The 12,461-nt window shown below is 41.7% G+C and overlaps 1 protein-coding gene across 3 annotated transcripts in view; it reads left to right on the forward strand.

The window, feature by feature from the left end:
• The window catches only part of METTL9 (methyltransferase 9, His-X-His N1(pi)-histidine), a 49,959-nt gene that overhangs the window by 5,553 nt on the left and 31,945 nt on the right, over nucleotides 1-12,461 (forward strand). For all 3 annotated transcript variants that reach the window (XM_019987745.2, XM_070779793.1, XM_070779792.1), the window contains exon 2: nucleotides 9,335-9,525. In XM_019987745.2, coding sequence (XP_019843304.1) covers nucleotides 9,335-9,525 — 191 coding nt within the window. The remainder of the gene's footprint in view (nucleotides 1-9,334; nucleotides 9,526-12,461) is intronic.

A 12,461-nucleotide genomic window follows, 5' to 3' on the forward strand; every position in this document is an offset into this window, starting at 1 on the left:
ATGACTGAAGCGACTTAGCAGTAGCAGCAGTGAGAAACTAGATATGTGACTTTTCAACATTGGCTGACCCAGAACTTAAAAAGAAAGTAATAACGACAGTAACTTTGAATCTAGTTTTTTTGAGGCATTGCACCTGCTAGTTAAGGCAACTGTTAAAGAGCTATTGAAACTTGAAAGAACTCTTAGGCCACACTAACTAGGTTCTTGATAATAAGAGTCATTCAGCAGCTTCTCAATTGATGGAGTGACAAAAGAATTGTTATAGAACTCCCTGGAACCAGGCCAGGACTGTTTCTCCAGTTGATACACTGCCAGGTTTTTTAAGAGCACAGATAACATTATCTGGAATTAATAAGGTAACTTGGGGAGGGAGATGGGAGGGAGTTTCAAAAGGGAGGGGATATATGTATACCTATGGCTGATTCTTGTTGAGGTTTGACAGAAAACAGCAAAATTGTGTAAAGCAATTATCCTTCAATAAAAAGTAATAAATATATAAGGTAACTTAAAATTGCAAATATGTGTATATCTGAGTTTTTCTTTTTGCCTTCTTATGTAAACTCAGAAATGTGCTCTGCCATAAGCAATGATGGATTTAAGATAGAATTGAAATAATTTGGATTTTCTTTCAGATGAAAAAATAGTACATGGACATCACAGCCAGAGGTCAAAGGTTGTGCTAAATACAGGTTCCATCTCCTGCTTCTCACTACCCAGCTGGCTTGTGGAGGTGGACCAAAGTTAGGCATGAGTTAACAGTGCCCAGAGGGGTCAGCCAGCTAGCCAGACAGATGCTGATAGATAGGTTTGTGTCCTCTGAAGTGCCTTGGAAAGTCTGGAGGCTTTTTCAGTGGAATACCAAAGAGATTTTGAAAAGAGTTTCTTTCCTTCCTAATAACCTGTGTTGAAACCCTAAACAAGTGTTAGGTTCAGTTTTAGAGAACAAGGAAGGTCCCTTCTTTGGGGTGTACCAGAGGCCTTTATGTTCCCCTGTGAAGGTGCCCTTGGGACCCTGATACTTCCTGTCAAAGACTGTTTCAGATCCTCTGAAGCTTTGTTAAAGTCTTGGGATTATAAACTACTAACAGCTAGTAAGTATTTGAAATGAAGATTGCCAATAATTTGTTTATTAAATCAAAATTGAAGTGATTTAATCTAATCTTTCCCTGCATGGAAGTGAGGGTGTCTTGTTACTCTGCACTTTCAAGTCTCCTATAAAGAGGTTGTTGGTTTAGGTTTGTATCATTTGTAGGAAAAGAATGAATGATTTGAATATTTACACCTGTGCTGTGCATATCTACAAGGTGTGTGTGTGTTAGTTGCTCAGTTGTGTTTGACTCTTTGCCACCCCATGGATTATAGCCCGCCAGGCTCCTCTGTCCATGTAGTTCTTCAGGCAAGAATATTGGAGTGGGTTGCCGTTCCCTTCTCCTAGGGATCTTCCCGACGTAGGGATCAAATCCGGCTCTCTTGCATTGCAGGCGGTTACTTTACTGTCTGAGCTACTAGGGAAGCCCTTGTACAAGGTATCAGTGAATCTGATACACAAGGCAGTCTGATACACAAGTGATTAAATGTCTGGACTGATATGATTGCATTGTAGAGCTTAGAATGTGGTTTTTGAATCCTTAGCTGTCAAGGTCAGTGTCTTCAGGTTGGTCTTACCACTCACTGCAGTAGCTAAGATTCTCCTGTACTCCTTTAGTGGAGCCTTTCTGGTTGCCTTTAGTGGTATTGAATACCTCAGGTCTTTGGTTACTCACTTCTTTTGAGAATGGCAGAGTGCCCAGACGTACAGTGTGGTTTGGGGATTCCCTTGAACCTCAGTTCTCGACTGGCTTTTGTGAACCTTGAACAGGAAGGGAAAGAAAATCAAGTTATTGGGCTTCTATTAAGTGTCAGGCACTGTGTGTATATATTATCCTCTCTAATCCTTATAACAATTCTTGGAGGTAGGTGGTACATCCCCATTTTACAAACAGAGGCTAAGAGCGATGAAACTTGCTTAAGAGCACAGTTAATAGATAGCAGAGTTGGAATTTTGAATCCTGCTCTGTCTGGTTTCAAGGCCCAGGCTTTCCCCACTGTTTCACGGTGTCCCTCTTACAAAGCCTTGTTGCCTGAGGGGCTGTGAAAATAGGTTGCCTTCTTAATAGCAAGCTGTACCCACTCTAGTGGAGCTCTGTGTAGACTATGAAATTATGTAACAATCCAAGTTGTTTTTGCTGTTTGTGAGCAGATAAAGATGAAAACAAGTGCTTGAAGTTCTGGCCTTTATCCAGTTTGTGCATGCTTTGGTCACGTTTAACAATGCGGGGGGAGAGGTCTTACTGTGGTGTCTTTCTTGTGACACCAACCAATTCTCTGACACCAGCTAGGTGTTCTGTGATTCACTTCTATTTGACACTACCCAGAGTTAACAGCCCAGAGATGTAAGGGCTCCCTCCTGCAAGACTGTCCTCACGTGTGTCTCACATGCCAGCTACAGATTGAGGGTCCATAGCCTACCCATGCTTTTGTCTGATTTGGTTACAAATTCTGGGGTTTCCACAACCCCTCGTCAAATTAGATAACGATTTACAGAGCTTAGGAAAACACTTGGTTTCTGTTTACAGTTTGTTATAGAGGATACAACTTGGGAACAGCCAAATGGAACAGAGGCATAGGGCAAGGGACTGGCGGGGGAAGGCAGAGGGTGTCACAGAGCTCCTAAGCCCTGTCCAGGTAAGCCATCCTCCCAGCATGTCCGTGTGTTCAGCTACCTGGGAGCACCCAGAACCCTGTCTTTTAGGGGTTTATGGAGGTTTCGTTACCAAGGTGTGATTGATGAAATCTTTGACCAGTGTTAGTTAAACTCAATCTCTAGCTTCTGTCTCCTCCCTGGATATTAGAGGTGGGACTGAAAGTTCCATCTTGCCCTCCTGGTCATCACATGACCATACACTCACTCTGGAGTTTCCTCAAGGTTTTAGGTGCTCTGTGTTGGGAACTTGGGATAAAAACCAAATGTTTATTTATTATTGAACCACATTACCCAAGAAACTTGCAAAGAGTCGGACACGACTGAGCGACTGACAAATGTATATACAAACGTGTATACGATTCAGTTCAGTTCAGTTGCTCAGTCACGTCCAACTCTTTGCAACCCCATGAACCGGAGCACGCCAGGCCTCCCTGTCCATCACCAACTCCCAAAGTCCACCCAAACCCATGTCCATTGAGCCGGTGATGCCATCCAGCCAATCTCATCCTCTGTCGTCCCCTTCTTCTCCTGCCCTGAATCTTTCCCAGCATCAGGGTCTTTTCCAATGAGTCAGCTCTTCGCATCAGGTGACCAAAGTATTGGAGTTTCAGCTACAACATCGGTCCTTCCAATGAAAACCCAGGACTCATCTCCTTTAGGATGGATTGGTTGGATCTCCTTGCAGTTCAAGGGACTCTCAAGAGTCTTCTCCAACACCACAATTTAAAAGCGTCAATCATCTACGCTCAGCTGACATTACCTAAAATCATAAAGTTCATTTTCTAAAATAATTTTCTAATTTTAATTTTCCTAATGGGCTCAAGTCTTTTGTATTTTGGAAGAAAAGATTATTATATGCCATGTATCTGACTAGTTGAGGAACTCCAAGTAAGTTCAGAAAAACTTTTAACTCTATCCTTCAGTCTGATAAGCAAATATAATTTTATAGGAACATTGCATTTCTACTTTAAAGGAATTGGGTAAGCCCATGTAGGGGTTCTTAAGCCATGGTGATTTTGCACCCTCAGAGAAACTTGACAATGTCTGGGACATTTTAGTTTGTCATGACTGGGGGCTGGGGAAGTGTTGCTGGCATCTGATGGGCACTGGCTTGGGATGCTGTTAAACATCCCACAGCCCAGATCAAGGATTATCCGGCTCCAAATGTCAATGGTGCTGAGGTTGAAAAACGCTGGCTTAGTGTAATTCTGTTACTATCTAGATCAGATTATCTTTAGACCCATTTATCCAGTCTTAATTGGGCAGAATAGTCCTGCTTTCTTTTCTAGAATTGAATCTCACAGACAGGCACACTGGAAAGAACAAAGCAAAGAGAAGCTTCTTTGAAAAAAAACTTCTGAAAAACCACATGCCCCTGAACAGGAGTTTGAATCAGTTGGGAGTGCTCAGCAGCCCATTCATTTGGCACTGTAAGGTGGGAAATGAAACATGCAGTGCTTTGCCAGGTGCCTGGGATAAGGTAGACGTTCTGTGTCTTCCTTCACTGCTTGCTGTACTAATGTAGTTCTGTGGTGGGTGGGTAGCTTAACCACTATTTGCAGAATTGGGTTTAAGCAAGGCCTTACAAAAACCTTAAAGTTTTAGAAACTGACAAAACCCAGTGACAGCTGTCTCCATGGTTATCCTTGTGTTCTCTTCAGGATTTTACTAGAAACACTAACTTCTATCTGTTAGACTGCCTGTGATTTTTTAACAATTATTGTTAAATAGATGAACATTTTGTTGTTCATCTGTAACTGTACCAGGCACTGAAGTCAGTCATTGTCCCTGACCTTTTATGGAGCTTTGTGTCTGCCTGGGAAGACAGACCCTGAACATGCAATTTATAAACAGGTATTCCAGGTGCGCTATTTCAAATCCTGAAAGATGATGCTGTGAAAGTGCTGTACTCCATATGCCAGCAAATTTGGAAGACTCAGCAGTGGCCACAGGACTAGAAAAGGTCAGTTTTCATTTCAATCCCAAAGAAAGGCAATGCCAAAGAATGCTCAAACTACCGCACAATTGCACTCACCTCTCACACTAGTAAAGTAATGCTCAAAATTCTCCAAGCCAGGCTTTAACAGTATATGAACCGTGAACTTCCAGATGTTGAAGCTGGATTTAGAAAAGGCAGAGGAACCAGAGAACAAATTGCCAACATCTGCTGGATCATGGAAAAAGCAAGAGAGTTCCAGAAAAACATCTACTTCTGCTTTATTCACTGTACCAAAGCCTTTGACTGCGTGGATCACAACAAACTGGAAAATTCTGAAAGAGATGGGAATACCAGACCACCTGACCTGCCTTTTGAGAAATCTGTGTGCAGTTCAGGAAGCAACAGTTAGAACTGGACATGGAACAACAGACTGTTTCCAAATCGGGAAAGGAGTACGCCAAGGCTATATATTGTCACCCTGCTTATTTAACTTATATGCAGAGTGCATCCTGAGAAATGCTGGGCTGGATGAAGCACAATCTGGAATCAAGATTGCCGGAAGAAATATCAATAACCTCAGATACGCAGATGACACCACCCTTATGGCAGAAAGCAAAGAGGAACTAAAGAGCCTCTTGATGAAAGTGAAAGAGGACAGGGAAAAAGTTGGCTTAAAACTCAACATTCAGAAAACTAAGATAGCATCTGGTGGCATCACTTCATGACAAATAGATGGGGAAACAGTGGAAACAATGACAGACTGTATTTTTCTGGGCTCCAAAATCACTGCAGATGGTGACTGCAGCCATGAAATTAAAAGATGCTTACTCCTTGTAAGAAAAGTTATGACCAACTTAGACAACATATTAAAAAGCAGAGACATTACTTTGCCAACAAAGGTCCGTCTAGTCAAGGCTATGGTTTTTCCAGTAGTCATGTACGGATGTGAGAGTTGGACTGGGAAGAAAGCTGAGCACCAAAGAATTGATGCTTTTGAACTGTGGTGTTGGAGAAGACTCTTGAGAGTCCCTTGGACTGCAGGGAGATCCAACCAGTCCATCCTGAAGGAGATCAGCCCTGAATATTCATTGGAAGGGCTGATGCTGAAGCTGAAACTCTAATACTTTGGCCACCTGATGCAAAGAACTGACTCATTTGAAAAGACCCTGATGCTGGGAAAGATTGAAGGCGGGAGGAGAAGGGGACGACAGGATGAGATGGTTGGATGGCATCACCGACTCAATGAACATGAGTTTGAGTAAACTCTGACAGTTGGTGATGGACAGGGAGTTCTGGTGTGCTTCAGTCCATGGGGTTGCAAAGAGTCAGACACGACTGAGTGACTGAACTGAACTGAACTGATTCAGGTCAGTGGTTATAAATGTTACTGAGGAGACATGAGACGTGAGAGAGTATTAGAACAGGGGATCCATCTTAGTCTGGAAGTTCAAAGGACATATTTAGGCTTAGGTCACTTGGGGTAGTGGGAAATGTAGGAGACAGCAAATACCAGGTGAAACAGCTTTGGGAAATGAGCCTTCCAGAAAACGAAAGAAGGGTGCAGTGTTGTGACACAGTGAGTGGCTGGGTGTTATGGGCTGATAGGGAGTGTCATGAGGTGAGGCTGTGGATACAGAATGGACAAATCTTGTAGGGCCTTGTAAGCCATATTAAGTATTTTGAATATTATTTTAACATAACTTCTGTGAAGCAGGGTTGTGACATCATAAGATTTGCATTTAAAAATTTGCAGTTTCAGAGAAATGCTTAGTTCCTTAAATTTTCAAACCATTTTTAATTTCTGGAAGCCACCTACACTTTAATGTTTGTGTATTTTTTTTAAAGTTTTATCAAGATATAATTCATGACTGTAAAATTCATCTTTTGAAGTAAACAGTGGTTATAGTAGACTTCACAAAGTTGTACAGCCATCACCACTCTCTTAATTTTAGAACATTTTCATCACTTGATAAAGAAATCCCATATACATTAGCATGAAGACACTCCCCATTATCTCCTCTCCCCAAACCCTTGGCAACCACGATCTACTTTCTGTCTCTGAATCTGCCCATTCTGGACAATTTGTGTAAATGAAATCATGTAATCTGTGGCCTTTTGTGACTGGCTTATTTCACTTAGCATAATATTCATAGTTCACATCTCAGGAATCAGTGCCTCATTCCTTCCTATGTTTGATTGATATTCTGTTGTATGGATCAATTACATCTTGTTTATCCATTCATCAGCTGATGGACACTGGGATTGTTCCACTTTTTGGTAATTATGAATAATGCTGCCGTGGAACTGACATTTGTTCCATACAAATTGTCAGGAGGAACATGTGTTTCAGCCTTCATCTTTAAAGAGAAGGGCATTACTCCTTTTTATTCTGTAGCATATTCTGATCAGGAAGTATTTTCTTTTCTGAAAGATTTGTCTGGCAGTAAAGGTTCAACCACATGTGTTAATATTGATGAGAGAAATGCTGTTAAAAACTTGAGGCTTTTTTGGGGGGGTCGGCATTTGTAAGCATTATTTGCAGTTAATGGTGCCCGTTCTTGCTTAGTTCTGGAAGTCAGAGTCCGTTATTGTTCTGGTTGTCCATTTACAAGTGGGTGCCAAGGAATTCTTAGCTACTCTGTTCCACGTGAATGACTTCTTGTCCACAGTAATAGAATGTACCTGATTGCCTATTACCCAGGTGATGGCTTTCATCTTGATTAGTCATTTCAGAGAATTAAGAGAAAATAAAAGTTAGAATGGCTTCAGTATTACAGAGTTTAGAATGTGAACCAGGAGGTCAGGAGTATAATAAAAAATGATTTATGACCTGCACTGGGGCGTAACTTCAGGCACAATGAGTATTAAGAATTAGTTAATGGTTAAGCAGGAACATTTTCAGACCAAGATAAAAAGTGTAGGCAGTGAATGTAAGAAGCTTCATAGCTTGTCATATAGTGGGAAACATAAAGAGTATCAAGTTCAAGCAGTTTTGGTAAAAGTGTTTAATGGTGAATTAACACAAAACCATTAGCTGTTTGAAAGATTTGGTTTATCAAGTCAGGGCACAGAGTTTGTAAAAAATATTAGTTAATCTCTGAAACTTTAATGTGCTTGTTTGGTTATATCAGCGTTAGTGTTGGCAGTGTTACCCAAGATTTCTTTAAATATTTAGCAAGCTTAGGATGACTGTTAAATTGGTCGATCGGTTATGTAAGCAGTTACGGGACACCTACTGCTGATGAGTGGTCATACTTGTCAGGGTAAGCAGGTTACTTTTGTCTCTTCATTGGGGGAAATTGTTTCTTAGTTGATAAGAGATTAATAGTAACTGATCTACTCAGCAGTTTCATCATATACTTAATGGACTGACTTTTATTTATCAGGCCATGTTAGAGGACCCTTATCTCATTGCTATTATTATAGGAGTCTCATGTGTCTGGCCCTGTATTGAGGATAAGCCTGCATTAACTTGTTTAATCCTCAGAGTAACCTACCAGGATAGACAGAAACCAGTGATGAATTTACAGAGTCTCAGAAATTTAAGTGATTGTGTGAGCTCGCACACAGGAATGGCTGAGCCGGGACTTGATGGTGGGCTCACTCTGAAGCTGCGTCCCACAGGCTGCTTCTCCTCTTGGTGTACTAACTCTAAGTGAAGATGGGAAACCTTTATTACACAAGATCACACTTCAGCCACAACTGAGGTCCTTGAATTTTGTTCTAAAATGTTTGTTCTGGATAGAGCCTGTTCCCGGTAATCTGCTTCTTAGTGTGGTATTACTTTGTCTTCTTATTGTTTGCATATGACCTTAAGATCTTAATCTTTTCAAGCACATTTGGCTCCTGTCTGTTAAACAGTGTTAAATGATTTGGTAAAGCACACCAGTATTTCTACAGGTCTCTTTATAGCCCACAACGAAAAGGGTAGCTAAATCAGGTCACTGGATTTTTTTTTTTTTTTTAAATTATTTTATTTATTTGGCTGCACCAGGTCATAGTTGCAGCACTCGGCATCTTGAATCTTCATAGCATCACGCGAACTCTCAGATGCAGCATGTGGGATCTAGTTGCCTGACCAGGGATCGAACCAGGACCCCCTGCGTTGGGAACATGGAGTCTTAGCCACTGGACTACAGGGAAGTCCCTGGTCACTGGAATATTAAATCCTGCTACTTATTGATTTGTTTGGTGGCTTCGAGTTAAATCACTGCATTGAGTGTTTTTAGATAGAAAACAAGGTTAATGTTGGTAGTTACTGCCTTCTTGCCTTGAATCTCCATGAAGGAGAGGCCAACAGAGCTTTCTTAATCTCGGGGTACAGTGGGCCATAGTGCTAGAAGTTTGGGGCCAGGAGTCAGTGTACTTGCCTGGCTCTGTCACCTCCCAAGCTGCATGACTCACAAGCCTCTTCACCCTTCCTCCACTCTCTTACCTGCCCCTGAAAGTAATGAGTTAAACCAGAAACTAGGTAGGAGGAAGTATTTTATACCTTATAGGTCGTATAAGAGATGATTACTCTTAAAGTGCCATGAGATTTATGGTATTTGGAAATCTTAGATTCAATTTAGTCTTCTGTTTTTCGTTTTCGGATTTTTTAGATGATGCTTCAGTTCTGTGTTTTCATTTTTCTCATTCTTCTTTCTTTTTAGTGGTATGTGTGCAACAGAGAGAAATTATGCGAGTCACTCCAGGCTGTCTTTGTTCAGAGTTACCTTGATCAAGGAACACAGATCTTCTTAAACAACAGCATTGAGAAATCGGGCTGGCTATTTATCCAATTATATCACTCTTTCGTGTCATCTGTTTTTAGCCTGTTTATGTCTAGAACATCTATCAATGGGTAAGTGAATCTTGGATAATTTTTTCTTTATCCTTAGGTCTAGGAGAAAGAAAAGTTACCTCGTTGAGGTGTTGACCGTCTCCACAGCTACAACACTTGTAGTCAAAATCCTTGGCCCAGCCTTGGCAGGTTGCTTTTAAAATTCCGTATAACTTGATAAACAGCCTCATTGTTCTGTATTTCTGTGGTGGGAGTTACAGTGCTTCCTAATTTTGATGTTCACAGAAATCATCTGGGCATCTGGTTAAAGTACAGAGTCTGAGTCAGTAGGTCTGTAGTGTGGTCCCAATTTTTAACCCATTCCCAGGTAATGCCTATCCTGCTGCTGATCTATTAGAGAGGAACAGGATACTTGGAACCAAGCTATAGGCAAAGTGTGCTTTGCCATAAGCACACTTCCCAGAAGCAGGTGTTCTGGGGAAGGATCTAATCTACTTCAGCCCAGCAGTAAATGGTGGCTTGCTCGAGTGATGGATTCTCCCTCTGTTCTTATGTAATGTCTAGACTCACCAGGATTTTGTAAACTTACAAAATTCTCTGTCCCTCGAGTGGTTCTCTCAACTAAATCTATGGACAACACTGTAGGAGTATTTTTATCCTTTGTCAGCCAACTTTTCAAACCCCAAAGCCTAAGAATCCAGAGCTCTAAAGAGAGAAGTGGCAGGGCTCAGTGCTTGAAAAGCCTGTGGGACCACTTACAGCTGCTGGCTGGGCCCACTTTTTCTTCTCTTCAGGTTTGGAGCCAGCTCCTACTGAATGTCTTGTCTGGATCCCAGGCTGTCATCTGGTCCTTAAATATGTTTTCAGGCACCACGAGCCATTTCTCAAGATTTCTTCCTTGACTTTCTTCATTGTTTATATGAAGTTGCCTTAATTGGCTTCAGCAAACAGTTGTTATTTTTGTGTTCGTGGTTGAGTTTATACAACTTGGTCTGCCATTTTGTTTCTAAAATTCACTGCATTGAATTTCTGTTCTGTGCCTTTTTTGTTGGGGGAGAGGACCAGGCTTGTCACCACAGCAGTGATTTTTAGCCTTTTTGGGATTCTGTACCTCTTTGAAAGTAATGTGAGGTAGAAATTTTCTGTTCAAATAGTCCTTACATTCAACACTTTGCTTATAATTTGGGGAGATTTCAAGCTCTAACCCTTCCTCCTGCCTCTACCCTATTGGCCCTGGTTAAGATTCTGTGCTCAGGGATTTCACATTTTGGTCAGAGGGCCAATACTAAGTCCCCTTTGGCTTCCCTTATCTATAGCGCTTCTGCTTTTTTTTTTTTTAATAACCCCCGTCCTCACCCCTTCCATCCACCCTCAGTGCCCCCTCCCGCAATAAAACAAAAACATCTCCTGCCCTGCACCCTGTTCTCAGCTGAAAGCTTAATTTTGAGCCCATTGGTACTTTCTCTCCATGGCGGTGGTAGCTTATTACCATGAGTGGCTATCTCTTACAGAAATAATTAGTATGGTAACCTTCTTGAATTAAAAAGTAAGATACATATTGGACTTCCTTTATGTGGGAAAGGGGAAAACCAAGAAAGGAGAGACTTGATAGCTGTGTTCTTTTATAAAGATATTTGTAAGGAGGTATACCTCCTCTGTGGGCTTCCCTGAGGGCTCAGTGGTGAAGAATCCACCTGCAATACAGGAGACACAGGAGACATGGTATTCGATGGCTGGGTCAGGAAGATCCCCTGAGGTAGGAGATGGCAACCCACTCCAGTATTCCTACCTGGGAAATCCATGGACAAAGGAGCCTGGTTGGCTACAATCCATGGGATCACAAGAGTGAGACATAACTGAGGCATGTGGACTGGGATGGGGTGGGGGTATGAGTTGGGAGAGAGGCATACTTCCTCTGTAGATTCCAAATCTAGAGAGAGCTTAGGCCAGAGAATGTAGAATGGTTATCACACACACACACACACACACACACACACACACACACGCATATGTGGACATCACTAACTTTGGGACTTAAGGACAAATTAGAGAGCCATACCTTTCCATGGTATGTGTTTGCGGGAAACCTTGTATTGAGCAAAGTCATTGTCTTGGTATTTTAAGTGGGATAATTCTTCAGTGTCTGGAACTGCCCCGCACATTTCAGGAAGTCTGACTTTTCTGACCTTGCCCACTAAATCACAGCGGCACCCTCAAGTCACTGTGACCACCCAAAACTCTTCCCACCTAGTGCTCCCTAGAGGGCAAAGGTCATTTGGGCTCGATGAATTTAGAATTTTTTGTTGTGAGATTTTATTTAAATCTTTTGGTGTAGCCTCTGTTGCTCATGATCTTTGGATATAGCACAATGCTTCTTTCTCTGGTGCCCTTTTGACATGAACTTTGACCTCAGGTGACCTCTAGCTCTAGAATTTTATGATTATCATATCATGGGTCCTTAGATTCCAAAAGATATGGCTAGGGAAGTGTGTTATTTTATAATTGGGAAAGCTTAAGCCATGTAACTATTTTGCAGTTTACTTTTGGTGCTATGGCAGGTGGGCACCAACATTTGAAACATGCATCCCCCAAGCTCCCCCAAGCTTGTAACCTCTCTTACCTCTTCTTGTTCTGATTGTGGTTCCTCCGTGAAGTTTTATGTAGCTATTTCAGAAAGTTCAGTTCCGTTTTCATCCTGTTTTCCCATTAGAAGATAGGAGCAATTGAGAGTTGAAGACAAAGTTTAGGGGATGAAGTTTTCTCTGGGAGGTGGTTGTATTGGTGAATATCTCTGAGGGTTTCCCTCTCCCATTTTTTTAACATTTCTGTGGGACAGAAGATTTACTGCAAACACATTGTTAGGTTTGGTTGACCTTTCCTAAGGGAAAGGAGAGGAGGAACTCGCTCCATAATTTTAATTTTTTTCTGAAACCAGTCTTACCAGGAACACCCAGTTGCACACATCCTTCGTCACTGCATAACAAGCTTATTGTGCC

The sequence above is a fragment of the Bos indicus genome, chromosome 25, assembly GCF_029378745.1.
Source record: "Bos indicus isolate NIAB-ARS_2022 breed Sahiwal x Tharparkar chromosome 25, NIAB-ARS_B.indTharparkar_mat_pri_1.0, whole genome shotgun sequence".
Classification (NCBI taxonomy): Eukaryota; Metazoa; Chordata; class Mammalia; order Artiodactyla; family Bovidae; genus Bos; species Bos indicus.